Source organism: Lepisosteus oculatus, chromosome 9, assembly GCF_040954835.1.
Source record: "Lepisosteus oculatus isolate fLepOcu1 chromosome 9, fLepOcu1.hap2, whole genome shotgun sequence".
Lineage (NCBI taxonomy): Eukaryota > Metazoa > Chordata > Actinopteri > Semionotiformes > Lepisosteidae > Lepisosteus > Lepisosteus oculatus.
Window position 1 is genome coordinate 45,790,751 of NC_090704.1, and position 26,170 is coordinate 45,816,920.

At 47.0% G+C, this 26,170-nt stretch overlaps 3 protein-coding genes across 3 annotated transcripts in view; 2 read left to right on the forward strand and 1 right to left on the reverse strand.

Moving 5' to 3' along the window:
* The window catches only part of pitpnc1a (phosphatidylinositol transfer protein cytoplasmic 1a), an 89,991-nt gene extending 82,292 nt beyond the window's left edge, over nucleotides 1-7,699 (reverse strand). The window contains exon 1 of the mRNA XM_069194634.1: nucleotides 6,488-7,699. Within this exon, the coding sequence (XP_069050735.1) occupies nucleotides 6,488-6,535 (48 nt within the window). The 5' untranslated portion in view covers nucleotides 6,536-7,699. The remainder of the gene's footprint in view (nucleotides 1-6,487) is intronic.
* Nucleotides 7,700-8,741: 1,042 nt separating this feature from the next.
* psmd12 (proteasome 26S subunit, non-ATPase 12) lies at nucleotides 8,742-17,978 on the forward strand. The gene is made up of 11 exons (XM_006635211.3): nucleotides 8,742-8,969; nucleotides 9,485-9,544; nucleotides 9,679-9,807; nucleotides 10,186-10,293; nucleotides 12,134-12,238; nucleotides 12,494-12,643; nucleotides 13,640-13,774; nucleotides 14,894-15,006; nucleotides 15,873-16,047; nucleotides 16,209-16,286; nucleotides 17,259-17,978. Exons 1-11 carry the CDS (start codon nucleotides 8,865-8,867, stop codon nucleotides 17,466-17,468), a joined length of 1,368 nt encoding a protein of 455 aa, XP_006635274.1. The 5' UTR covers nucleotides 8,742-8,864; the 3' UTR covers nucleotides 17,469-17,978.
* Nucleotides 17,979-22,010: 4,032 nt separating this feature from the next.
* helz (helicase with zinc finger) overlaps nucleotides 22,011-26,170 on the forward strand; it is a 71,239-nt gene continuing 67,079 nt past the window's right edge. The window contains exon 1 of the mRNA XM_069194635.1: nucleotides 22,011-22,281. The gene's annotated coding sequence lies outside the window, so the exon portion shown is untranslated. The remainder of the gene's footprint in view (nucleotides 22,282-26,170) is intronic.

Consider the following 26,170-nt stretch of genomic DNA (forward strand, 5'->3'; position numbering starts at 1 on the left):
CTCAGGTCTGGTTTTTCATGACGCTGTGAACTGAAAAGACTGCAATTTTCCCAGGACGCTCCCTGGCACACAACAGAGCGGCTGATTCTTCTTTCTCTCCTGCCCGAATGCCTGAGCCACGACAGAACGCAGCTCGTGACAGTCGCACCCGGGCAGCTGGAGTGTACCCGCGCGAAGGCATGGCTCCCCTTGTGCACACGCACACGGGCGCGGAGAACAGGAACAGGCTGGACGAAAGCTGCCGGGCCACACCTACACGAGCTCATCCAGGACAAAGTATGGAGGTGCGCCGTGTGTCCCGTTTCTGGAGCTCATCCAACACCAAGTCGCGTTCATAACCCTGGACTGGGATCCACCATCGGCGTTCTGTAGGTTTTTCCACTGCACTGTACCATCACAGTCTTCACACAGGTGGTGCCACAGCTCTCCGGCAATGAACAGCACTGGTACGACGCGTGACCTGACTTCCTGATGACCGGCCACGCCCCTTCCCTGTGCCTTGTCACTCTGAGCTCTGCTTGTACCCAGCACTGCCCAGTGAGCCCGCCTGACACTTTCCCCTGATGGGCTTTGCTCTGTGGCTCCCCATGGTGTTGCAGTGGCTGTGTGGGTCCGGCCCTCTGGGGCAGAGAACTCGGTTGGACTCTACCTTGAAGTCTGATGTGTTTCTATATACGGTACTGAATATATGTGCCTTTCAAGTCAGGCTTTCTGTGGAAAACATGCATCTGACACCCTCAACAGCCCAGGATTCGCAGGCTCTGGACATTCATGGCATTCAAGGCCCTGGAAGACAAGGGAGGAGGCTCGTGCTCTGTCCTCTGTGAACTCACAGGGAGCCCAGCTCTCAGGACAGCGAGCTAAGCACCGTCAGCTCACGCACGCACAGGCCCGGACCTGCACTGCCCCCGAGCGCTGCGTGCCTGGGCCTGAGAAGCACAGGGAGATGAAGGGGAAACCGCAGACCTGGGGGCACCTGGGGCAGGAGAACTGCTGCTGTGAGGGGGGGCTGGCACTGTGAGACAGCATGTTTCAGCACACACACCGCCAATGTGCTTGGTGTGCTGGTTTACATTGCTTTACTTGCCAAATGACGCGACTGGACGAGTTTATTAGAGAAGATTTCCAAAACATTCCTGGAAAGTGCTGTCCTTCAGCTGTGCAGGACATGCCTGCTATTGCCCCAAGCTGGAGGGCAAATGAGTCTGCCACGCTGTCCGTCCCACTCCGCTCTCGTGCAGATAAAAGCCCCAAACCCAAACTGTTGGCCGTGAGTAGCATTTTGACCAGACAGCTGTAGATGTAAGCAGTGGTGTCTTGTTATTGAAATAAAGCTATTCCTTGATTATTGAATACAAAAGAAAGGTTATAATCAGGAGGAGGTCGTTTGGCCCACCTAGCCTGTTTGCTAGTAGTTAGTTGATCCCAGGGTCCAATCCAGCCCTTTCTTGAAAGAAGCCGGGGTATCAAGCCCATTTCGGGCTGAATCGCCTTCTCTCGTTAGTAACCTTTATTATGTTCAATTAAGAATGGCCATGGCAGTTCAGAAAGCTTTCCACTAACAACCGTGAGCGTGACAGGCCTGGGATGGAAACTGGCCCATTTCTCCACGGCCGCAGAGCTTTTCCGCTGGAAACCGGATCCCTGCGGAGTGCTAGGGCCAGCGGAAAGTCGAGGGCTGCCCTCAGCATCAGGTTACACCGAGGAGAAGTGAGCAACAGCTTCAACGGGGCTACCTGGGTCCATCCTGCTCCGCGCACCCCAGAGACACGGAGCCGGCACCCGTTCGCTTTCTTTTCAGATTCAGAAAGAATTATTTACATATATACAAAAATATACTATTGTCATATTTTTCATGAAAGAAGACAAAGCTTCTTCCTGCGACAGAGCAACGCCCCTTGATGGCTTCTCATTGACCTTTGACCCGCGAGAGAGGCCCGTGCCCAGGACAGGAGCGAAAACCTCTTCCGCCCCTCGAGCCCCCAATCCCTCCTCCGTCCAGTCCTCCCATCCTCCCGCGTGCTCCTCCATTCTCCCTCAGCCCGGCCAGGAAAAAGCCACTTCATCACCCGCAGGCAGGGCCGGCTTCCCAGTCAGCGTGCGCCGCGGCGACAAGGCTGTCAGGAATTACCTGTCACAAACAGTTCTTTCCGGACCCTATGCGGACGACACAATCCGAAGAAGTGGGGAAACACTAGGAAAAAGTCATGCAGGAATACGGGGCTGAAAACGGGGGGGGGGCGTGTCCAAAGTGCGCTGGTGCACGGGGGAGGTGTGGCCGAGGCAAACAATCCAAAAGTAATCCATAGAGGGAATCCAAAAACGCAAGAAAGTCCATAGCCAGGTGATCCATCCAAACTAGGAATTAAAAACATGAACCGGGTCGGAACCGGCGGACAAGGAACAGGAACAGGAACAGAGGTTAAAACCTTAACGGGACCAGGAGCTTCCAGGTCCCAGACTCGCACGGCGCGGAAACAAGATGCAGAGTCAGGATGAGCGTCAGCGCCTGGCTTTTAAGGTGGGCTGGGAAAAGGGGTCAGGTGCACAGAATTAAGTCTGAAGTGAAAGGGCTCGAGCACCCTTAAGGAGGAAGGACTATAATCGTGACATTACCCCTGTGAGCGATCCAGGGGAGGGGAGCCCCCCGGGCCCACACGCCCAGAAGGGCCCTCGCCCCGCACGTAGCAGCCCTTGGAAAAAAATGTCCGAAACTCTCCCCAGAACCTTGTGAACATTTCCTTGCCCGGCCTTCTTGCTAAAAATAAAAGAAACCTTCTGTAAGAAACGCATATGGAGACACACGGAATCCCGAACCCTGACTGCAACCCTTTGCTGTACGGTTAGCCCAAGAAGAGAAGCCTTTTCTGCCACCGCTCTGCAAGTTTCTTATGTGTTTTGTAACATGCAGACAAGAAACTAATTCATAGACCCGTCCTGCTTGCTGAGCACTCAGTGACTTTTTTGTTGTTGCATCTACAGTATAAAGACAGCAGACTGAAATGTACAGAAATACTGCCCTTATTTTTAGCCATTTCTCAATCATATGCAATATATAATACCAATGTAGACCAAGGATTCTTGGAATTCATTAAGTTCACTGAGTAAGGTCTCAGTTAGGACACAGGCAGCGTTTGTGAAGTTCTAGAAACACACTTTACATGGAAAATCCCCTGTGTCAGGTCACAATCAGAATACTGGGTTTTTCTTCAGAGACAAGGAGAGCTGCATCCAAAAAATGTTACAATGCATTTCGATTCCAGCTGGATAATCACTGGATAATCTCCGTTATTCCGCTCGTTAAGTTCTACAATGGGTCTCTTTCAAATCTCACGGTACTCTTTAACGACCCCTGGCTCCAGTGTGCCCCGATGACAATCTGGGCACTGCTGTGAGAGCCCCTCGATATCCGCCTCTCCTTCCCTGTCACCTCGAGACAGCCGCGGCTGGCTCAGCGCTTTCTGGTAATATATGTTTTAAGGATTAAAATGCCATTGCACTTCTGCTCTGAGAAAAATGAATCGGAGTGCTCTTGATTGACTAAAAGTTGCGCTGATGATGCAACTACATGCGCTGTATTTAGAAGCAGCACCACCAAGGACTAGACTGCAATTGGGTGTCACACAACTCTAAAGGACTTGTGAAGCAAAGTGTACTTTACATTTGTGAGCTGACAATGATATACTGTATGTTTCTTCCTAAACTCTTAGACTGACAGTATTAGCACTGTGCTGTTAGCCAGCGTAAAGAGACTCAGGTTTCTAGGACAAAAGAACAAACTATTCTGAAGCTCCTGTACATTTGGATTGGCATCATCCTGAGTTCTGTGTGGGAACCAGCTTTTAACAACGTCAAAGAAGACGTCCTGAACAAGGAGTGTATTAAACACCTACACTGGAAAAAAATACAGCCTACAGTACACATTCTGATCTGCACTGAGACTGTTTTTTATCTGCACTCTCAGTGTGACAAGGTTGATGCTTTAAAAACCAAAGAAGGACCTCCCTCCTCCTGCTGTCAGTGGAATCAGATGTCTGTGTACACCGCAAAGGACTGTGACTCTCAGGCAGTGTGAACCAGCCCGGGCTGGGGTTCGATCCCACCCCGGGAGCCTGGAAACGGGCCACTGGCCACCCTCTCCAACTCACCAGCTGCTGCACTGGAGAGAGGCTCTGGTGCTTCTCTCTGAACAGCCACTGTGGCTACGGGGCAATAACTGAGCTACAAGCATGTGGCTGACCTTAAACTTAAACTTGGCCTTTGACTTAAGAAGCACTTGACCATTGCTGGGTATAAATAGGTCCTGTGCAAGTGAGAGTGATAACATTGCAAACACAAGGAACACAAAGCTATTTTCCAGTTTGGGCACCCTTCATTATTCCTGCACAAAACGTCTAGCTGGTGGGCTTGGATGAGTTATGGGATAAAACATACCGATGATGTGCTAAAGGTTTCAAAATCACAAGAAATGATGGAATGTCTCATGCACTGAAGAAAATGGATTTTGTTTTTTACAAAACAATATGCTGATGTTTGTAAGAGTTATTGTAGAGCATTTTGTCTTTAGCAAAATCCTCTGACAGTGTAGATTAAAATGAAAAAAGACTTGAGTGCTTGATAATGAGATATTTAAAATTAGCAGCAATTCAAGTCTCACGGTTCTTTTTTTTTCTCCCTCACACCTCCTGAAACGCATCACTGCAAAGTGATAATTGGAGTTATTCGGTTTGGGTATAAATAGATCATTGAAAGAAACACTCACCACAAATAAGGGGAAAGTGAACTCAGCCTGAGAGGGGAAATGTCCTGCACTGGTGTCTTCATCTGCAAAACTCAAGGCATTCATGCTGAGAGAGGGGAGCTGTCTGGCCTGGACGACTTGTACTGACCTCAGCACTACAGTGCTTAATGCCTGAGTAGATACATACCGTTGCCGTCTTTATAGTATTGCACAAATTAAAATACCATGCACTTTCAGCTTGATCTCTGAAGACTCCCACCACATGAGAACATTCAATTGTAACCAACATATATATGAATATATCGACGGAAGAAGCAAACATACAGATATATTTACGTTTGTGCCCTCTATTATACTTATACAAGTACATGAAGGTTTGAAGCTATTTCATGACGACCCAAAGCATTAACATAAAATGATGAGCCTTTATTGCAGGCATTTGGTCTTTACAATACAATTTCTCTGAAGATCTACCTTCTTAAACGTGTGCTTCGTTCCTACAATACAAATTCTTAGGTGAACTTCAAAAACAGCTGCTTTAACGTGTTTGTTTTTTTTTTGCTTTAACTGTTTTCTAGAAGTCGTTGCATTCGGGTTTTTTTTTGCTCTCTGGAGATGCCTGCTGATAAGCAAGGGGATAAAGAGAAGATTATTCTACAGTGTGATGCAATACCGTGTGTTCTGTACCGGGGTTTGACGCTGCGCCAGGAGCTCGTTTGCTGACACATCTCGGGGCTGCGGACCCTGAGCCCTCTTCCGTAGCCACGAGGCGAGCGGAAAGGGAAAGTTACGACATCGCCACCTAGTGGCGGAATCAGCGGGGCGCAGCGGCAGGGGGAGACGCGGCTCTTGGGGAGGAAAATCACTTCTACGGCCCATCTAGCTAGATATTCTGAAAACAACACCGACAAGAACGCGAATAACGACACTAAAACGCATCTTAAACCGCGTTTGCACTCCCAGGGCAGCCCCAGTCGCGAAGACCACGTTCCCCGTGATAATGATGCTCGCCCGTACGGTGCACAGCAATGCCAAGAGCCGCTCGTCTGTCATTCGTTCGAATAATGGAAATCCTAGTAATAACAAGGCAAAAGACTGTGATTTTAACATCTAAGGAACAAGGAGCGCTTACTGACTAACAAGCCTCTGCTGAAGTATAAACTTTAGCCTATGGTTGTATCCGATGCGTCCCCCAGCCTATACGAGTAACCAGTTCTCTGGGGTTTCTTTTTGCTCCGTACAACAAAGGCGAATGTAACCCGGTGTGTTGGTGCTGTTACTCCGGGGCTGTCAATATGTTAAGCGTTAGGTGCAAGCATAAGCACGGCCACACTGAACAGGTCAACAGCAGGTGAGCTCGGCGCTTGTAACTCTAGGGGGGTTACCCCGAAACGTGTCATTACAGCAGCCCCTAAAAAGTCCCGCTCTCCTAGTGACGGGGCTGGCCGCGCAGCGTCAGGGCAGGTGAGCGCAGTCCCGCCGCAGTCCCTTCTCAATCCCGAGGGATCGGGGCAGCGCCTCGCAATTTTAAAGAAACCCTGAACCGACTGCCGCCTTAAAATACCGCCCCCCACACACACACCGCTCTGTATTTCACTCCGAAAAACGCTTTTATCTTCGTGCCTGCTCCCCCGAAATCCTTCCTGATCCCCTTTTGTCTTACTGTATCGCCGGGGAGGCTCAGTTTAATTCAAAGCAGCATCAGTAGTAATAGCAACGCTACGAGAAAATATTGAATCGCCTTACCTCCTCCACCGTCAGCGGCATGCAGATCCTGTACTCCTTCAGCAGCATATTCCTGCGATGTGTTTCCAACAGTTTATAATGCAAGGAAGTTTCAGCCAATATAAGTGTCTATCGATAAGTTCCGATGACCCCCTTCCCTCCCCCGAGTAAAAACGAAGGGTTCAGTCACCCCGGGCTCTTAGCCATGAAAAAAACACAGTTTATACGAGGTGGGTGCCAGAATCTGGAGAAAAATAAAAGACAGAAACGAAAACAGTCCCCCGGTACAGCTACCGCCTGTGTTAAGTTCGGGTCTTGCGATTTTCCTCGCAGAAGCACTGATTGCAAATGTGAAACAACTTCAGCCGCGGTCTCGGGCAGCTGTGGAGGAAAACGAGATCTCTTCTCCTGTCAGGCGGAGAAGAGCAAGGCAGTCACGGCCAGGAAGCAAAATTAAACAGCAGCTGAGATACAAGCCGTCTGCAGGACACATCGAAGCGTCTCTCGATGTCAGAACCACCCCTGAGAAACGGCGAGGCGAGAAGTAGCTTCCCCTTCTTCTCTCTCACTTTTTTTTTTTAAAGACGGCTTCCGTAACGATCAACTCCAAATTGCCGAGAACACACTCTTCGTTTCCTCTTTAAAAAAAAAGAAACGGCACGAACCGACAGTGGCCTCTCACAGGGATCGCGGTCTGGGTAATCCGAGAAATGTGCAAAGAGACAGGTTCGTACTTACAGTTCGTGCCTCCTGGTCTGTGACCGTGCAAGCCCTGAGTTTTTACATCATCAGTAGGAAGGAATATTGTGTGTGTGTGTGTTTTGCCCAATAGCGCTTTCCCCCTCGGATAATGCGGAGAATTCAGGCGAATACCCTGTCACTCGTGTCGGGACATGATGTTCCGTATCCAGCTGTTTCAGCATTCGCGCCGACACCATGAGACACACCGCGCAGGCAGGACACACTTTGTATCTGACTCCATTAATAACACACTGCTCTTCTCCACTCTGGGCGAGAACAGAGCCAACTTGTTTTATACCTCGAGCTGTAGCTGTGATACTTTAAAGGGCGGTAGTACTTCGGCTTGCGGTACACTGGACCAGTCCCATGCATGGTTTGAAAAAAAAAAACAAACTAAAAGAGCTTTCCTGCCCTGTACTTACTGTACTACTACTGTCCCAGAATGAGACGGGATACGGAGTCAGAACAAGCAAAGCCCAACAGCAAATCAATCAGCTTTACCTACTGAGAGAACAAAATTGCTGTACTGCTACAATCCACCAGCTATTGTAGCTGAAGCTACCTTTTATATTCTGTCACCAGCTACAACAGGAGCTGGAATCTGAGTAAGAATTCACGAGTATAAATAGTATAGTTTAGTAATTAATCTACAAACAGGACACGTGTGGTCTGCCTACACCAAGTGGTTCACACTGCCGTATGAAACTCTGTGCTGTTACTGAAGATGCGATTTAAGACCTGGTCAGATTTGATCAATAAGTGGGGCACTTTGGGTCAAGGAGGGTACCAGGGCTGGTCCCATCTAATTAGGCCACTGGACTCAAAGGTGTTGGTCGGGGTCAGGGTGTGTTAATTTCCGATGAAGTGGGCCTGTTTCAGACCGGAGCCGTTCAGACTGGAGTTGGTCTGTTCTCAATTGTCTTGTTTACTTTTTTCAACTTATCTTTCAAAAGCAATTAAAACGACGGAAACTGTTAATGAAGAAGCCGGCCGTTGCTGTGTAGCTCAATACATCTGTTTAATTAAGTGATGATAACTCTTACGTGAAATTCTGTTCAGATTTTAGAGCAGACTCACACAAACCTGGATATGAATTTAATAGCTTTTGTAGAAATGATACATTTATGCACAATTACACATGGAAGCATGGCATGTTTGTACAAACGGGGTTAAAAACCTATATTCTCACACTAGAAAAGTATTTAGAAAAATCACTCATTTAGTTCACTTTTAATAACGTCTGCTTCAGAAGGTTATTTAAGCGAAATGTAAAACGTATCTGACGTAATCACGTGGTGTTGTTTCTCGAGAACAACAAGTTTACTATTTTCAGTGCCTTATCAATTTTATTACAAAAGACCTTTTACTTTCACGTTTTCGTGTAACGAAACACTTTCAACTACACGTTTAATTACAAACATAATAAGCGCATCACTTTTGCTGACCAAGTTATTGCCTGTCTGTTTTACTTTGGGTCCTCAATGGGTCCTTCGGATCTTTAGGCGCTGCTTTACCGGCGGTTTCCCATTGGTCGGATTTTTCTCAGCTTCCGGTTAGTCAGACACAACACTGGGAGCGCAAGCGGAGAGCTACTCTGGGCAGTTGACGTTTTCCTTTCAAATTTCTCAGTTGGTTCCTGTCAAGAATCTCGCCCAAAATGACCGATTCATCGGAAAGAGCGGACGGGAAGATCGTGAAAATGGAGGTGGATTACAGTGCCACCGTAGAGGAGCGTGTGCCGGAATGCAAGAAGATGGCCAAAGTGAGTTAACTGAGCCGTTAGCTTCAGGGTGCGGGCTGAGTCATGCTGGCGTCCGTAGGCCCCAACAGCCGTAGACAGACAGCGGACCCTCAAGACGGCTCCGTTTCGGGACAAATTGCTTGTTTCCTAACAGAGGGGCATCGCGGAGATTCAGTTAATATCGGGTTGTGGCTGTCCTTAAGGTTTTCAAATGTGGTCGTTCGTTAGAGCAGCTGACCTCGACTATAGCATCATGCTCCTCTCAAGATTCCCGTAGGAGATTCTCTGATCTCCGAGTCTGGTTATTCAGTGATTTGGTCTTGCAAGCACTCTACTTGCCGATCAGCCCAGATTTAGTGTGAGTTATGGGTACGTGCTGTTTCGCAAGCATAAAGCTTGTCACTGAGTAACAGTTTCGCGTCTTAAGTGTTCGTGTCCGAAGACCGAGGAAGAGTGAGATGACTTTTTTTCCTGCAGCTGTATTTGCTTTATGTTTTGTTTCTGAAATGAATCGTGACTCTACTTTTCTGTTCCAGGAGGGAAGACTCCAGGAGGCGATTGAAAGCCTGTTGTCTTTGGAAAAGCAAACTAGGACCGTAAGTTAATGTTTCTCCCCAAAGCCTTATTGCACTGTAACTGCTGTTCCTATAAAGAACAGCGCACACCTGGAAGAGCGAAGGTGTTTTCCTTGTTAAACCGCTCCCACCCCTGTTGTTCTGTCCCGCGACAGGCCTCCGACATGGTGTCGACCTCCCGGATTCTCGTGGCGATCGTGCAGATGTGCTACGAGGCCAAGGACTGGGACGCGCTGAATGAGAACATCATGCTGCTGTCCAAAAGGAGGAGTCAGCTGAAGCAGGTGTGCCTCGCATCGCACCTGGAGCGACAGCGTGCTTGTCCATCGGAGTGCGTTGACTTCATGCTGCTCTTACGGTGTTTACTGTTTAACTGTGGTGGAACCATTAATTCAGAGTGACTTATTGAAATTGTTCAGTTACAATCTCATTCATTGAAGCCTTATATGTCACACGTCACAGACAGCCTTGAAGTGTTTACTGTATTGTAACAACGTATGCTCGAGCTCCAGCAGGTTCTTGCAAAAACGCTGCGTCGGTTGTAAAAACGCAAAGGTTATCCTTGTAGTTGTGTTCGTCCTTTCCACTCCGTGGGTCCGACGGGCCTGAACCAGCGAAGTGAGGAGGATGTCTTCCTTGATGGTTCTGTCTCCCCCCCCCAGGCTGTTGCCAAGATGGTCCAGGAATGCTACAAGTATGTGGACGAAGTGCCAGACCTGACCGTCAAGCTGAGGCTGATCGACACCCTGCGGACTGTCACTGCGGGAAAGGTCTGCTGCCTTATTTTCACCACACAGTTGTGCATTTTCTAATGGAGGTTATTAACTATTCTCTGAAATTTGTTGCATGTAATCATATGATAAGGTACTAAAAGGGATATTCACCTAAAGAGATTACTTTTAAAACACAGAGCTTAAATTTGTTGTCGGGCATTTTCTGTGCTCTGTACTAGGGGTCGGTAATCTGGCAATCTTTTCAAGCAAAAGAGCCAAACTGTTTCACAATTAAGAACCAGTGGTAAAAAAAGAATCAGTATAAAAATGCACATTTGAATGAAAGAAATTATAACGATAATTTACATGATGGTTAATTAATAATAGCATGAATGAAACTCTGTACACAGACTTTGTTTGAATGGGTCTTTTGTTGCTGCATCATTTCTCCTATTTCTTTTAAGTTTGTCATAACTGGTCAAATTCAGCTTTATGCATGCATTCAGGTTGTCTGTTGTCAGTCTTGAGCATAAATTGCCTTTGATGTGATTTTTGTGCAATTTGGATTCTCTCCCCGATATGGATCACAAAACACAATTTTTCGAAATATGCAAGTCTGTCCATCTCTATCTTTGATAAAGACAGTCAGTTTTGACTCAAATCCAAACCCTGCTTGCTGTAAAGTAAGGAATTATATTTTCCTGCCCTTGTAACTTCAGGTTCACTTCATTCAAATGACCAATAACGTCAACAAGATAGTACAATTGAAGCAACCAGTCACTTGTGAGAAAGCCTGTCATGTTTGACACTCTTCGTATCCAAAAATGACTTCATCTCACAATGCAGACTGCAAACCGAGACAAAACCTTGCCGCAAGATAACAAGCGAGCATTGTTGTGCTTGAGTTCGTGAGGGTATTTGTATTCAACCTCCTCAAGCAGTGACTGAAACTAACGGTGATTTAGGGCTTGACCAAGAATCCCGCTGACGATGTGAACAACTAGGCCCGTTACTTTTCCGAGTTCGGTTCCACAAGACTGAGCAGAGAGTGCCTCCTGTTGTGCGGTGCAATGAAAGTTCAAAGGCGAATGGTTCAGCGTTTCTGATAAAAGAGTAAGGAATTCCCTGTATTTGCGGACACTGCTAGGTGCGCCGTTCTCAGACACGGGCACATGATTATACAACTGTATTTTATTCTCTTTCACAAAGTTCATCACGGTTTTAAGGATGTTTAAGACCTTCTGTGATTTATTTTTTCATTGTCAATATTGCAGTCATTTCTTTGTGAATAGCATTTCCACAAATATATCCCGATGAATACACGATGGATTAACATCACGTCATGTTAGTGGTTGCGCCCAAAGCAAAGGCAAAACAAGCTGTAATCGTTTTCTGTACCTCTTGCTTGTCAGTATGATGGGCCATTTTCAGAGATTTGTCATGCACTGTTTTTGCTGATGATTGCATGTCTTTAGTTTTCTTTAAGATTTAAGCCGGCATTGTCGTGACATTTAGTAAGTAAGGTCATGACCAATTTTTAGCATGCGTGTCTTCAAATAATTCCCATTGGAGGAAGTCTTCCCCTCACTTAAGCTGCAGTATGAATCCGTGAAAGCTACCTTTTCTGACCATGCCAACGGTGTTGTCCAGTGTTAATTTTTCGCTGCAGCTTCAGGGTATTTTGCGGCAAATGAAAGTGTGAAGATCCAGACCACAGACAAGGAGGGCACAAACGCCCCCTCCTTTTGAACCTTGTGTCAGGTTCCCTCTAGTCTTGGTGCCCCCGCCTTCCTTGCGATTAATCTTTTCCAGGCCTGTACTGGTCCGCTGTACAGTGCTTTTTGTGGGAGGGTATGTGATGAAAAATAACTAATCTTGACCCTTCTGTTTTCTGCAGATCTATGTGGAAATCGAGCGTGCCCGACTGACGAAGACACTGGCCAATATTAAGGAGCAGAACGGGGAGGTCAAAGAAGCGGCTGCAATTCTGCAGGAGCTGCAGGTGAGGCATGTGGCTGTGCTCTAAATGTCATGCCGCTGGTCACAGTGCTCTCCCAGCTAGACCTGAAGGGACACTGTCATCTCAGCCCACTTCTCAGTGTGAGCCAGACGCTGTCGGTTTGTTGCACAAAAGCCAAGACCAAGCACGTATGGATTGTTGTTAGACAGCGCATAAGCGTTCAGGGAAGACGGTGGCCCGGCTGCATCTTAGAGAAGCTGCTGCAGAACTAAAACCTTCCTGCCGTGTTTGCCTTAGGTTGAAACATACGGTTCAATGGAGAAGAAGGAAAAGGTCGAGTTCATTTTGGAACAGATGAGGCTCTGCATTGCTGTGAAGGATTACATCCGCACTCAGATCATCAGTAAGAAAATCAACACCAAATTCTTCCAGGAGGACGGAACGGAGGTAAGAGGAGTCATTGCGTTTTCAGTCCTGGGTGTTCGGTGTGAAACCTGTGAAATCTTTTTTGTATATATTTTTTATTGTTCCTTTGAATGCATGAATGGCTAATTTCTGATAGGTTTTTAGGAGTGTGAAAAGTCAGTGATGCAAATGGAGGATCTGTTTGGTGACTCTAACCATTTTTTGACAAAATTCACGCCTACAATTCATTGGTAAAGTGACACCAATAAGCACCACCTGTAGTTTTTTAATTGAAGAGATGAGGGCACTGGGCAATTTAAGAGATCTATTGAGTTTTGTTTGTGAGAGGGATGGCTTCATTTCAGAACCCACGAAGTGGTCATTCCAAAACTTGCATCAGTCTGATGACCAGGATAAAACTGGGTTGGGAGTGGTCATTAAAATTCACATTTCTGGAGAAATGGCTCTTGGTGGTGCAAATAGCCTGTGCCTTTCTGGTGTCGCGCTCAGGGGCTCTGAATTCTTGGATTCTGTTTTGAGGGGTCATAGAGGAGGTCACATAGTACTGATTAAGGGTTTTGAGTCTTTATTCTAAATGGGCAAGGCTGTTGGTTTCAGAAAGCGTCCTTGTGTATGATGTGCTACGGACAGAGGCGCGTGCTAGTGTTATGTCATTGGAATCAGTCCGGAAAGTGCTGGAAAAAACTCTGTGCTATTCGAATTGGTTTAAACGGCACTGAGGCTTTTTTATTCTCTTAAAAGATGTACTGTACTAGGAAAACTGAACCACTTCAACCCACAGTTATTCCTACCTCCACCTAACCATGGTATTCAACACTTATTTCTGTCCCAAGAGCAATTTTCTTTTTCTGACATGAAAAGTTTTCATTTTAATTCTTGCAATATCCATGATCTACTGTAAAGAGTACTTATTACTCCAATTCCTTCTTTTAATTTCTTTATAAGCTTATGATAATTCCCCTTTCTAAAAGCTGCAATATGTTTTTGTATCTTAACATTTTTTTTTTCCTGTTTTAGGAGTTGAAGCTTAAATATTACAATTTAATGATCCAAGTGGACCTGCATGAGGGGTCCTACCTCTCCATCTGCAAACACTATCGTGCCATTTACGACACCCCCTGCATCCTGGAGGACAGCGCCAAGTGGCAGCAGGTGAAGGGCTATGTGTCTGTAGTCTGATCCCGTGTCTGGCTCTACAGAGGCACCTTTTGTTCTCGTTGAGCGGATACCTGGAGCCAGGGGTGGTGGCGTTAGAAGGGCATGGGCACACGGAGGGGTTTCAGTCTGTAGTGGGGGAATTGACACTTGGCGCCCTGGAATACGGAAAATGTTCTCCGCTCGCTGCAGGTGTTGGAGAAGCAGTTTAACTGCCTACTACCCTCCAAGCCTGAAAGCTTTACAATGTGTAGGACCTACTACAGCACAAGTGCAACAGGTTACAAGTTTCCTGCGGCTTATATAGATGTATCTGATTTCTGGCTGACACTGCATTTCTTTAGGTGGTTAAGGGAATAAGGCCCGTATTGTTGTAATCTTTCAGCTTCTCTGATTTGACCTCTGACCTTCTCTGGCCAATGTCTTTGACACCCAGGAATGCACATTTCTGCTATCAGTCTGGCTCCGAGTCCTCCTTCGCTCTTTCTCTGGCCAGCAATGCGTGTGTATGACATAGTGAAATTCCACCTGCGCCACCTCATGGTCTGACGCTGTTTGTTTCTAAATACTCTTTTGGGAGGTAGCTAGTGCTTGGCTGCTGTGCTGTGGTTAAACTTCTGGCACAGGCGCGAGATTCTACTATAAGAGTTTTTCCAGCCCTCCCCTCTTTCATTGACTAAACATGAATCACTGGAGTGTCTGTGTCTTTCCAAACAATGAGAAACGACAAACTTGTTTAAGGAGCTGCAGACGTGTTCATCTTCCCTTTGTGCAATGTATTTTTAGAGAGCCAGACATGAGGGTGTCCAATAAATAAAATATAAGCTTGAGCAACTTCTGTGAACAAGCTGCACTACAGATGTCTGCTGTGTAGCCAACGCAACTCGGTTATGATGAACCCATTTCAAAACCGAAACCACCATTGTGCTGCTGACTTACCCATTAGCCCGCTCAGACAAAATTGAGTATTTTGTTGCCAAACGAGTTAAAAGAGCCAAGTAGCTTCCTGTTCAAAACCTTTCTAGAAGGGCAGAAAGGTTTTACTGATAATGAAACGTTAAGGATTTTCCCATTCTTGTTTAACTTAAATGTCATCTTTTTTTTTTGCACTTTCAGGCTTTGAAAAGTGTAGTTCTGTATGTGATCCTGTCCCCTTATGACAATGAGCAGTCCGATCTGGTCCACAGAATCAACACTGATAAAAAACTGGAAGAAATTCCTAAGTACAAGTAAGTATTTTCTTATCTAGTGCCCTTTTCTCTCTCTACCATTCTACATCTTGTCAAGCCTGGACAATAACAGATCTCCGGAATTCACATACGGTAATATTCTCTGCCCGTACCCAGAATCTCTTATGGTGTTTTTTTTTACTCCCTTTCATAAAACCTTGCAGTGGCTGAGAGTGCTGGGCTGGCTCTTACTCTGAGGCTTTTCTGTTTTGCCACCATACAGCCGTCTTACTTTTTTATAATTTGTATTAGACAGTGATTCCCCCCCCCATTTTGTTCTCCTGCACATCAGAATTGCCTGCTGCCTGCCAGCTTGGCTGCTCACTGCTGCGACCTTTGAACCTGTGCGACTGGGCAGAGAGGAGAGCTGGGCCTTGCGCCCCTCTTGACACGCTGCAGGCTCCTCCCTGGACAGCTAGCTAGCAGCACTATCCATGAGAATAAAGATACTAGCTTGCATTCACTTCCACTGAATCTCAATGTGCTTCACATTAAAAAAAAAAAATGAGAACGTACTCTGCGGGTCTTGGGCGATGCTGGTGGTGATGAGCCGAGGAAGTGCAGGCAGATCCTCTAGTCGAAGAAAGAAAACCCCACAGCCACAAGACTCCTAAACGCCATCTCTTGCATCCTCCTGCCCCCACGTATACCCCTCTGAGCTCAAAATACTGCCACTGCTTGAATTTTAGGTAGCAGCTGTGTGCAAACGGTGGTTAAAATGATAGCTGCTACCATGTTCCCGTCTCCAAGACTTGTCATGTCATTTTTTTTAATGCCATCTGTTCATGTCATTTGCCGTGTGAGGAAACCGCGCATGGTGCTCGTGTCCATATGGCAATAACCTTGGCTGTCCGGGATTCCGTTAGGGAGCTCCTGAAGCAGTTCACCACACTGGAGCTGATGCGCTGGGCGTCTCTCGTGGAGGATTTCGAGAGTGAACTGAGGCGGGGCTCTCCGGACAGCCCGGCCACAGACGTCTTCGCGTACACGGAGGAGGGCGAGAAGAGGTGGAAGGATCTGAAAAACAGGGTCGTGGAGCACGTGAGTCCTGGTCTGGTCTGTGGAGGAGATGGGGCCTTCTGATATGTTCTGCGCTTCGAGGAGCAAGCTGTATCTTTCACACTGAAAAATCAGAAAGCTTTAAAACGTGCTTCTGTTGTCTGCTGGATCTGAATATCTCCACGTGTCCTTTTTTTTCCCAGAACATAAGGATAATGGCGAAGTACTACACGCGGATCACAATGAAAAGAATGGCTGGGCTGCTTGACCTCTCTGTTGATGTAAGCGCTGTGGTTTCTTATGTAGCATTTGCAGTTCTTGTCACTCATTTACAGGGGATATAATGTGTGGTTGTGAGTATTTGCAATGGTTCTAATCTCATTAATTGTCCTGGGAAATATTTAATATATCAAAGCACGTGACAGCCCTGCCTGAATTACAGCTACAGTACAGCACTAATGACTGGCATTGTTGAATTGGATTGGAGTGTCTGATATGATACGTGTATGTATAATTAGCGTTGGATCCTGAAGTATGACACATTTTAATAGAGCCCACTATCATTACTAAATAAAACTGATAATACAGAATTTTGCAGATCTATTTTATACCTAATTTTGGGTTCTATAGACTATCGCTACTAAATAATGTTAGATTTCCCTGACACGTCATCTCATTCATGTTATTTTTATTTAAATGTCTGATGCACAGGATTAATTATTAATATATATTTTTTTTAAATGGGAGATGAGTAAGCTAAGTTACGATTCACTTCACATTATACCAAGTAAAAACATGGACTTTTAATGCAGCACACAAGTATTTATTTGAATTTTGTTTAAAGTTAAATATAGAAGTGATTTAATAGGTTCAATCTTTAAGCTTTAAGACATTGAGCTTCCTTGGGCTCAAGTTATTTTTAAAAAGTTTCTAGTGAAATGCGACTTAACTAGATATCTGAAGGAAAGACTAAAAAGAGTCTTTCATAGTAGTCAGTTTGACTTGATCAATTTAATTTAATTTAATTTTTTGAAATTTATATTAATCTGATCCTTTTGCTATTACAGTCTGAGCACTAAATAGAATGACTCTGAGACCACTGAACGGTCCACGTGCTCGGTTTATTTGTGGTCTGCAGGCGTGGGCTGTTGTGTTCCGGTGGTTGTCCTGCAGCCGCAGGGAGAGCAGAGAATAAGCTCTGTTTGAGGAGCTGCTACAGAAGCTGTGAGGAACTGAATCTCTGCCTCTTGCAGGAATCCGAGGAGTTCCTGTCCAGCCTCGTTGTGAGCAAGACCATCTATGCAAAAGTCGACAGGCTCGCTGGGATCATCAACTTCCAGAGGCCGAAGGACCCCAACGACATATTGAATGACTGGTCCCACAAACTGAACTCACTCATGTCTCTTGTCAACAAAACCACGCACCTGATAGCCAAAGAGGAAATGATTCACAACCTTCAGTAAAAGGACATTGCGCTTTGTAATGTTGCTGGAAATGGCAAAGAGCTTATGGAGCCTTACGCTGCATTATGTGAATAAGTGCACCATCTGACCCATTTCCTTAGCGGTTATGAGAAAACTTGTTCTAGTTGTCCCGTGTTATTTGTTTATGAATACAGCATTCTTTTTGGGAAAGAAGAGGAAGATGAACCCATTCTACCAGTTTACTGTATTGTCAGTTTCCCCAACAGTGATAGGAAAGATACCCTTGAGCCCTTGCAGCGTTTGGGCTGACCACTCATTGACCATCTGGTTACTTCATACCTCGTGCTTGCATGGTAGCTGGGATGTTGGTTACACAGGGGGTATGCGTTTCCTTTTGTGTTCACACAGGTTTTACATGTAACGTATAATAAGGGATTTAGTTATGGGCAAAATATGCTGTATTAAAATATTGCTACAAACATTGACTTTTTTATGTGTAAAAACTAATACCACCTTAAACTTAAAATAAAAAAAATCATTCACACTTGGCCCACCCATTACGGATTTGATCATTTGTACTGTATAAGGCTGTGTGTTGCTAAGAACCCTTCGGAGGTTAGGAGTGACTTTCAAGAAATCCGGAGGGTTACTCTGTCTCTAGAATTACTGTTCATGTTCCAGGGTGGACTTGATGTGTTATCTTAATATTTCCAGATGACTTAACCTGCTGATAACACTGAATCTCACATTAGCTGCTCTTTGAAAGCCATGTTTTATGCTGGGGTTTTTACCTCGGCTTGCCCTTCTCAGTCTGCCTTTGCATGTCTTAATTATCTTGTAAATTAAAATCTTATTAATTGAAATTAATTATGGAAACTAGGTGGGATGCATGGAAATAGCAGAGTGATGTATTGTGCTGGTGTTGCTGTATTTATGATCACAGCATTGTTTATCGGCGGTGCCAATTGTTTGTGTAGGTTCTAGGTGGGAGAGCGTTGTGGACAGTTGTGAACCTTTTTGATTTTCCCTTTGTTTTTTCACATCCCTAATACTTGAATATTAGCTGAAGGGACCTTGATCTCTTTGCTAACATCCTGTTCAGCAGTGCATTATCAGGCATGACTATAGAGTGCTGGATGAAAACCCTCACTGCACGACAGGTGGTTTAAAATATACTGGTACTTTAGAACAAATGAGAGGAGACCATCTGATGCAAAAGAGCTCATATGGTTGTATTTCTTTATAGCCCGATATACCTGCTGGAAAGGGATTTAGAATAGCCCAGCACCATTTAGACCTAACCAGCATGTCTTTTGGGAGGTAGGAAAATACTGGACCACCCAGTAAATAGCCTATATGAACCTGGGCGAACATGCAAATAGCAAACAGGTGCCTTGGGTTGGAATCAAGCCCAGGGTGCCATGAGCCCATTAGTGCTAAATGACATAGCTCCCCTATAGTGCCCTGCATGACTGTTGCAACCTTCAGGGTACTCCTGTCTCAGCCTATGGGGACACGCCTCTCCTTACACGCTGCAGAGCAGACATGAAGAGACAGGCCAGGAGGTACTGTAGATACAGTGTGAGCATTGCTGTTTTTAAACTGCTTGGGTGCTGCTTGTCCACTGTGCACATGGCCTTCTGTCATGGCTACCTGATTGACCAACCAACTCAAGGATTCAGATTTTCTATTTCTTCTGTGCTCTAGGGGGATTTTTTTTCCGATTCTGATTTTGAAGATGTGATGCAAACTGAGCTGGTTGCACCAGGTGAAGACCCTGCACTGAATCCTTTTCCTTTTTCTTTTCCTTGGGGATATTTTTCAGATTTTAAAAGCGATGACGCCAATCCATAGAATAGGATGTGTTCTTCTACAAGGAAATGTACTGTTGTTCAGCCTATCCCCCGCACTGAGTCACTAGTGGCTACAAATAGCCTCATCACATCACAATAAATAATGTGTCATCAAAACAGGATGAGACCAACAGCTATTCATTTTCATCATTAATTTGGTTGCATGAAAATGAACCTGTTTTACATTTCTTTAATTTTTACACTCAGTTTTGCTTTTCTACTTACCCACGCTGATTAACTGTGAGGGTCACACAGAGACGCAAGGAATCCTGAATTTCTGGAAGTGACCTTGAGGTCTTTCCAAAGCCTTAGTGCTAATCTATTGCACAACAGTTCATTTGGAAAGCTGTGACAGACAAGATGAGTGCTTTTACAATCTGTATGGACTACCTCTGCAGACACTGCAGAGAACCATTTTTGTCTTTTTACTAGACACCCTCCCAGCTTGGAATTGCTGTTTTCCAGAAAGTCAGTCCCCTGGTCCCAGACCTATCCCAGCACAGCACAGGGAATGGTGGGTGCTGCCTAGGGAATCCTAGGGATATGCCCCAGGCTCGAGTCCGAGAGCATTCTGTGCTCCGCTCCAGCACCGTTTTGGGTCATGTCTCTTGTTTCTGGACCTGAGCCGCTTTTCGTAGGAGGTACCACACGGCGGGAGCACGGCACTGTGCTGCTTTGACCTTGGATAAAAGATCCCGAGTCCAGATCGTCCATGTTCTCATTCCCTGGGTGTCTTTGCCTGGTTTAAGGCCTGGGCTCTCGGAGGCTGCATTCGACTCCGCTGGGCAGATAATCAATAAGGGAACAGGGGCGTCATTGGAGAGCCGCAGTTGAGGTACCATCTGCCTCCCACCCTAGGTCCTCCGTGTACAGCTGCGGAGAAGGTCAGCGTAGTCGAGCTGTTCTGGCTGCCAGCTGCACAGACGGGACCTGGGGGAGGACTCAGCTGTGTGGACGGGGGCAATGTGACCTACTGCACCACGGCCCCAGACTCTTCCTGCGGGCCGAGGGAAAATCTCTCTCCAGCGAAGGCTGAGAAACAAGACTGCTCTCCCCTTTTCTGGGCTCACCAGACAAACCTTTGCATTGCATTTTCACTCGAGCACTCAAGAATGTTTTTTTTTAATTGTTTTTCTCATTACAGTGGGCTGATTGTATCTGAATCATTAGCTACAAGTACGGTAACACTGTCCGTAAAGGAGGGATCTTCTGTTGGGAGCCCCAGATCCAGCGGGTTTATGAAACAAATGCATTGTGTTCAACTGATTCAGTGATTCAACGTGATTCAGTTCAGTCATATTTATGACTAAAAAAATCAAAACACTCTTAAACCTTTAAGGACCTGTTCTCTTAACACAACAGGTTACTTGCTTCACTCATCAGGTTTATAAGTATTGACAATCAAACAGGTGACAAAACTACAAAACAACCTGGATTGGAGCTATAAGGTATACCGTAGGTGCCCAGCTCCAGTCCATCAGACTTTCTGGACCAGTGGACCCCATTCCTGTCCTGCTGACTCACTCACACCTGTAGGTTCCTGTTACACAATCAAATTCACTGATTTCATAATAAGGTTAATCTGAATGTTTTGTTCCCACCTCTTAACAGTTGTATTTTGTAAATGAAATAAAAACCCCACATTTGTGATCAGATATACCAATGAAGCAATTTCTTAGATTCATTAAGGGCTTCAATTATCTGATAATATGATGATAATATCTGATGATGGTGGAATTGGGAACAAATGCTCTAGTGTTAAATTGTTCCGGTTATGATCAAGAGCTGCCCAATTAGGTCATTAAGAGAGGAGATGGAACACGTTGTGCACGATCACTGCAAGAACTGCCAAAGGCATTAGTCCAGACAGACAGGCAGTCCTAGTCCTGAAGAAGCAAGTGTCTCTGCAGCTCTGAATGTGCTAATCAGCTCATGATTGGTTTAATTGGACCAATTTAACACTCCCTCCCAGCCCTTTTCAGCTGGTGCTTTGAAGAGACCTAGAAGACCCCCAGATGAGCTGTCAGTCACTTAATCAGTCCTGGCTGTGATAATGCTGGTGTTGCACACGTCCGGAGCATTGCAGGGAGCAGAATTTGGTGAGAAGTGGATAAATTGCACAGAAAACAGGAGAAAGAACCCCAAGAGGTCAGCAGGTCTCACAGCTCAGGGCTTGTATCGAGAAGCCTGTGGGTTTAAATCCCAGGAGAGACACTGCTGTTGTGCTCCACCAGAGACGCTCCGGTGAAATACCCGGCTGGACAAACGGGTGCCGGCGCTTTGGATAACAGCGTCAACGAAACAGAATTAATAAAATACACAATACACAATACTCAATACCCGTCTGTTCTCGCACAAGAACCGTGTTTCTTGTGGTTCCGATTTTCCCATGAAAACGCGCCTAATACTTTCATTTACGTCTTACGCAGTTCATCGGAAATGCAGCGGCCAGACAGCCGCTGTGACCTACTTTGCTTCATTAGGATTTAGAAAAGCAGTACATTTTAATTTTTATGTCCATATGTCTCGGCATTGTAGAGGGGGAAAAAAAAAACACACCAAGGACATGAACTCCGGGTGCAGAGGGGGCACGGAAAAGGCACGGTCCTCTAACTTCAGTAACTGTTTGACCGAGTCAAAGAGGATCCCTTCAGTAATATTTCCCCCTACACTCAGCGCCCGTGAATAACGATGCCTCTTTCCACGGCTTCTCCCTAACCTATCGCCTCAGCCCCCTCTGCCCGCACGTTTCCCCTCTGTTTAAGTGGTGCAGCACAGCCCAGCTCGGTTCGTCGGGAAGACCGCCGGACCCCGCTAACCCAGGCATGAAGGTAACTGAACTGCACCGCTCCAGGTCCTGAAGCCGGGACGAGGAGGAAGCGGGACTGGCCAGCACGGCCGCGCTTTCCAGGAAGCGAGGAGAGTTCACATCTCCCAGCCCACAATGCTTTGGGGGAGGCTGACAAGTGGAGGCAAGATGGCGTAGAAAGTAGAGCTAGGTAAGTACAGACTTCCCATTTTTCGGCTCCGTGCGTCGCGCTCCCCCGCCGTGAGCCGGCCCGGGGACGCCGCCGCCGTCTGCGGCTCCCGGGGAGGAGAGCAGCGGGCCGGCGAGCCCTGGCCGCCGCCGGGAGGTCGGGCGGTGCGCCGCGTTAGAGAGAAACGGCGAGCCTAAACAGGAGGCCCCTACCGCTACCCTGAGCTCTGGCTGCCCAGAGGCCCCTGGCTCAGCTGACGTGCGGACAGTCCTGTTTACATCAGAAGCACCCCCGGCTCCCCGTGTGCAAACTCGGTCCAAGCACCGCACGCCGGACGTGGGGGGTGAGGCGATGGGGCCGGAGGTCTGGACGGGACGGGACGCCTTGTAATCGCCTCGTTTGGAGCGTTGCAGCGTTACATAAAACGGTTTTGCCAGTTGCATGTATGGGGAGCTATCTCTCTCTCTCTCTATATATATAGACACACACACACGCACCGAGTGTACTTGTCAGTCATTAGCTTCGCTTCCAAACTTATTTTGCACGGATGTGCTGCAGACGCGGACCCGGAATAAAGTAACCCCAAACGGGGGAGACGGTCCAGTCAGTAAGGAGTGCGTTTCACACCGTGTTGTTGTTGTCTTGTACGACAGGGGTGGTAGTAGTGGTGGTAGGGGGTGAGAGCTAGCTTATGCACGCTCGCAGGGGGGTGGGGGGTATCTATTATTAACTGACCTGGAATCCAAAGATAGGGTGTTTTTCTGACTGTGTGGCTGTCCATATCGGGAGCGGTCGGGTTCCACTCCACTATCAGTGATGACATTTCCGAGACAGGTCGGGGTTGTCTTTCCCCTGTTAGTGCGACTGCAGCCCCGGCAGGTACCGGTCACAGGAGCCCCGGTTCGCTGAAACGCCGACCGAGGAGGTCGCGTCGAGATGAAAGACGGCACGTTTCTTCAGCCCGTAGTTTTATTTTATTTTTTTAATTCCTTTGCGCCTCCCGATTGGAAAATTTCCTTCTTCCACTCAGATGTGCTTGCAGCTGGGCGGCTGCGGCTTAGTGCCTAGCCAAACCTGTTACTTGTTCGTGCAAACTGCGCCACGAGTTGCACGGCCAAAAAAAAAAAAAAGATAAATTTTCGGTGTCTTAGGGAAAGGGTTCTGTAATCATTTCCTGCTGTGGTCTGTAAAGCTGAGATCAGCAGACACGGTGGCTAGTGTGTCAGGCTCCAGAGCTGATAACCGTTCAACAGTGTTGATCTTACACACGAGTTAGGTCTTGAGGTGAGAACAAAAAACCTTTGAACCCCCAGCAGAGTCCACAGAGACCTCATCCTCTTGGTTAAGAACATCAGCCCCCCCCCAAAAAAAATGAACATAGGATTGTTACTGTAAAGATGTGTTCCCATAAAAGTTAAAATAACACCACCTGCTCAATTTCTGGTTCATTACCAAGTGCAATCTGAGGAGCAAACGACCTGTAACCCGCCCAAAGTTGACCAGGTAGTTTTCGGCAGCGCTGTTTCTGACGGGGCACCACAGCTCAGGTGAAACAGCCCTGGGGGACGATTGCCGTTATGCGGCGTTTGCCGATGGGCAGCCTTCACAACCAGATGCCCCTTTCCAGTTCTTCTGCCACGGTTACCACAAGTGGAAGCATGAGCGTGCGATTAGATTGGATGCCATCATCGTTCGGTCACCCCTGAGTCACAGTCTGTGTGATACAGCGGGAAGACCGCAGGGAATCGGCGGGTACTCCAAAGAAGAAGAAAAAACAGCCCCAGTTAATTTGTTTTGCCATAGCAACCTTTGCAATAGCAAAGGGTGAGCAAGAAGCCGTAATGTACCGTAGCAAACTTTTTTCAGGTAGATCGGTGCTTTGTTAGACTTTTTTAATATGAAGCTTATCTGCCTGTAGACACCGGGACCAGTTCTCCACTGTGGATGTCCAAGCGTCACTGGTGGATTTGTCTGTTGTTTTTATTAATTTTTAAGGCTCGGTGCTGTGGTTACCCTGTGCTTTTTGATTACATTTCCTGTATCTTCAGAGAAGCACATCTGAGTGAGGGGGACTTTTCATGGAAGACCTCCTGTCCTGCACGAAACCCTGCGGAGACTCTGCAAAGACATTAGCCACTGCAGCAGCCAGTGTCTCTGTGGGCTGGCGTGCTGTCATTCCGTTTTAAGTGGGTGGTGTTTATTTTTGGTGGTGTGCCTTGCTCGAGTGTAGGTCATGGCGAAAGGTGGTGTTGGTTTGCAGAGACACACAGCTGGTGCAGGATGGGCATACAGTACAGCTGGTTTCTTTGCACACTTAGTGGCATTTTATTCTGCCAGCTGTATACATTTAAGTTCGTTGATCGGACCCATCTGCTTTTATACACTCGGTTTTTATCCGGGACTGGTTCCCTGTCGTTGCGCCTGAACTTGAAGAACAGAAATGGTTATAACTGCGGAGGTCACTAATGTTATGTCTGGGGGGTGGGGGATAGAGTTCATTATGTTTGAGCTGTTTATTGGTGTCAGTACCCGTGTTCATGGACCTACTCGTAAAAACAGGATAAAGACTTTTTTTATAAGATACAACTGTGGATTATAAACGCGCTGTAAATGCTGAATGTGACCTCAGGGAGTGTGTTATAGTTCAGGGCCGTTTCTTCCACAGATCTGCTTCTTGATCTGCTGTTTTGAGTTAAATGTGCCTTGAGGGTCGCTCAGTGTGTATCCTCGATCCCTGGATGCCAGGAATTGGGGGGGAAAAGCGCGGCACCAAGAAGGAGCTCGTCACTGGGCGTCGTGTCTCGGGAACCCCAGGATCCCATTCGCCGAGAGACCAGTGTGCTCAAGGATGCTTTTCATTGTGACAGCTCTGCGGGGGTCCTGGGGTCCCGCACTTCTGAGCCCTGGGGGCGACAAGCGATCCTTCCCACCGTCTGACACCCCTTTTTTCCAAATGCTCTGATATGAGATAATTAAAAAGTAATTAATTGACGATTCTGCGAAGTTATATGGTACTTTTCTTCCGAGAAGATCCCCGAGTGCTTTACATATCCCTCCTGTGACTTTAGGGAGGCCGGACCGCTCCAGTCCAGCACGCACTGGGACACTGGGGTTAACAGCCCTACACTTGCAAACAGTGCTGTGGGACCTTAATGACCAAGCAGTCAGGACCTCAGTTTAACGTCTAATCGGAAGGACGGTGCCTTCTGCAGAACAGTGTCCCCCCGTTGCCACACTGGGGCCTTAGAAACTGTGAGCCAGAGGGAAGGGCGCCACCTGCTGCTCCACCCTCAACTCCTAGAGCAGCTGGCCGGTGGGCCGCTCTGGTCCTCCTGCTTCATGTTGGTGGTTTTCACTCTGTCCTGGACATCAGTGACTTACTGGGACAAATGAAGTGGATAAGGATTCAGATTATAATAATAATAATTAACAATTGCTTACACTTATATTACGCTTTTCTGGACACTTCACTCAAAGCGCTTTACGGGTAATGGGGACTCCCCTCCACCACCACCAGTGTGCAGCTCTGTTTCCCAGGTCTTGATCGAGCAGGAACCTCCGGGACCAGAGTTCGTGCCCCAGTCTGCGAGATCCTCTGTGCCAGGCTGGCGGAGAGGCCACGTGTCCTCTTGGGGCAGGGCGACCCTCAGAATTATTACTGAGGGCTACGTGAGTCCGGTCCGGTTTTTGCAATTCTGATGGGTTTGTTCCTTTATTTCTGCATTCTGGACTCCTGGACAGGGAAGACGGTTTTCCCTTGAAGGCGTTTGGGTTTAGCACTGAAGGGCGTGTACTGTCAACGGCAGGGCCCACAAACCCCTGTGGGAGTTCCTGGAAGGCCTGGCTCGAACCAGCATTGTCGGGGACCCGTGTTGCGCTCTGAGCACCCGTGAGCGAGTGGCCGTACTGG